The sequence below is a fragment of the Pundamilia nyererei genome, unplaced genomic scaffold (genome assembly GCF_000239375.1).
Source record: "Pundamilia nyererei isolate P.nyererei 1_Seehausen unplaced genomic scaffold, PunNye1.0 scaffold00149, whole genome shotgun sequence".
Taxonomy (NCBI): Eukaryota; Metazoa; Chordata; class Actinopteri; order Cichliformes; family Cichlidae; genus Pundamilia; species Pundamilia nyererei.
Genome location: NW_005187550.1, coordinates 81,242 through 83,217, shown reverse-complemented (window position 1 = coordinate 83,217; position 1,976 = coordinate 81,242). Strand labels below are relative to the sequence as shown.

The 1,976-nt window shown below is 38.4% G+C and overlaps 1 protein-coding gene across 1 annotated transcript in view; it reads left to right on the top strand.

The window, feature by feature from the left end:
• Positions 1 to 1,970, top strand: part of LOC102207547 (histone-lysine N-methyltransferase SETDB1-B-like) — a 5,662-nt gene extending 3,692 nt beyond the window's left edge. The window contains exons 5-8 of the mRNA XM_005744831.2: positions 5 to 203; positions 385 to 458; positions 609 to 799; positions 1,810 to 1,970. Coding sequence (XP_005744888.1) covers positions 5 to 203; positions 385 to 458; positions 609 to 799; positions 1,810 to 1,917 — 572 coding nt within the window. The 3' untranslated portion in view covers positions 1,918 to 1,970. The remainder of the gene's footprint in view (positions 1 to 4; positions 204 to 384; positions 459 to 608; positions 800 to 1,809) is intronic.
• The last annotated feature ends 6 nt before the right edge of the window (positions 1,971 to 1,976 follow it).

Here is a 1,976-nt window from a genome sequence, read left to right as displayed (position 1 = left end):
GAAGACGGACGGTTAAAATACAAAGTCAGTTTTGAAGAAAAAGGGAAGAGTCTAGTATCTGGACACCACGTTGCTTTTGACACCACAGCAAAGGTGGAGCAGCTGTATGTTGGTGCCCGTGTGGTGATTCAGTGTCAAGATAACAAGTACCGGTTCCAGCCTGGTGTCGTAGGCGAGCTCCCCAGCAGAAAGAACCGCCTAAGGTGTTTATTTCAATTTTATGATTAAAATTGCTAGAAAACTTGTGTACCCTTTTGGCCATGGTTAACCCAATGAATTTATAGCGTGCTGTGCAATCAGATTTGACTGTTTAGCCAAGATTTTCTGTTAGGAACTGCTAACGCTGGAAGTTTGACTTGATGCTAACACATTTTACAATTCCAGGTTCTTGATCTTTTTGGATGATCACACGCCGGTCTATGTTGGGTTACCTTTAATTCATTTGGTTTGGAAACCTTGTAAGTTGAATTGTTTTTATACTTTGGGGGGGTTCATATTCATATACTCAGAAATCCTCTCAAGTCTTTTTATTTACTGACTGTACAGCTCTTAGACACATAAAACGAGTAACCAACTTTTTCTTTCTTCTTTTTAATTTTGTTTCAAAGTGGAAAACGTTGCAGATGACATTCCAGAGGGCCCTCACAAAGACTTCATAGAACATTACCTGAATAAGTGGCCGTACCCTCAGTTAACCCAGTACAGGCTTGGACAGACCCTTAATGCTGAATTGAACGGAGTCCTGCAAAAGTGTGAAGTGCAGATTATTGACTGCAGCTTAATGCAGGTTATCTTTCAGGTCAGTATTTCATTTATCTTTTAGTTAAAAATTTTTATATTTGATTTTCAGCTGAATTTTATAACATTTATGAATCTAGAACAATACTAACACAAAGCATTCACAGGTAATTTTTTAAAGGTAAATTTTAAGTTTTGTACAAGATATAATAGATAAAGTTGAGACACTGACACTGCTTTATGGAGACTGAGTGGCTCCAGTCACACAGGCCTAGAGATCGGTCGATGATTTAGCAACCGCTGATCGCTAGGAAAAAGCATGTATTCCCCAACCAGTTGGCAGATGGTTGCTGGCAGGCTGTGAAATCGATTGCTTTAACTCTGATCTTGCAGGCTTAGAAACTGTTCTTTGATTCGCTAAAGAGAGATGTGTATTCTGCAGCTGGTTGGTGAGTGGTTTCTGGAGGTTGCTAGATGAAATTGGTCACCCTATCCTTGGATTTGCAAAGATGCTGTAGTCGCCAGTAGTTTGCATGGAAGATGCAAACACTGTCCAACTATTCAAACATGGGAAAAACTGGGTCTGTGTTCTTTTTCAAAGCAAAAGTTCAAGTTTAAGAGAATTTGTTGAAAATATTTAGTTAGTGTCTTAGTGGAAAAATATTTGATATTTGTGGCATCTGCTTGTAGATGGTTGGCACATTCTTACAAACATCTGCATCAATTTGCTTTTTTTAAGGCAGAAATAAAAGAATTCATCACTGCCGTAGGCTATACTTGTATTGCTATTTCAATTTTTTATATACATAGAAACTTAAAATTGATGCCATAGGTGCGTCTGCTAAAAATCAGTGACAAATAAGAATCTTAGTGACCACTAGCTAAAGTGCGGAGTTGAGGTTTTCAGAAAATCACATGAATTAGATGACTTGAAAATAAGGCGAAGTAAGATTTTGAAATTGATAGCATAGTTGCATCTACTAGGATCTGATGTGTAGCATGAGTAGCTGCTGGTTCTTTTCCTTTAATTACTTACTTAGTTGCTTTATTAATTAAGTCTTTTTCTCATAGGAGAGTGAACATAAGGAGTGGATATACCGAGGTTCGTCACGACTGGAGCACATGGCAAAGTTTTTGGAGATGAAACACAGAGAACAGCTTGAGTGCGACTCTGACTGAACGTCCCCTGATGCAGTAGCTGCAAAAATTGAAACTATTTTACAATCGGACGAGATGCC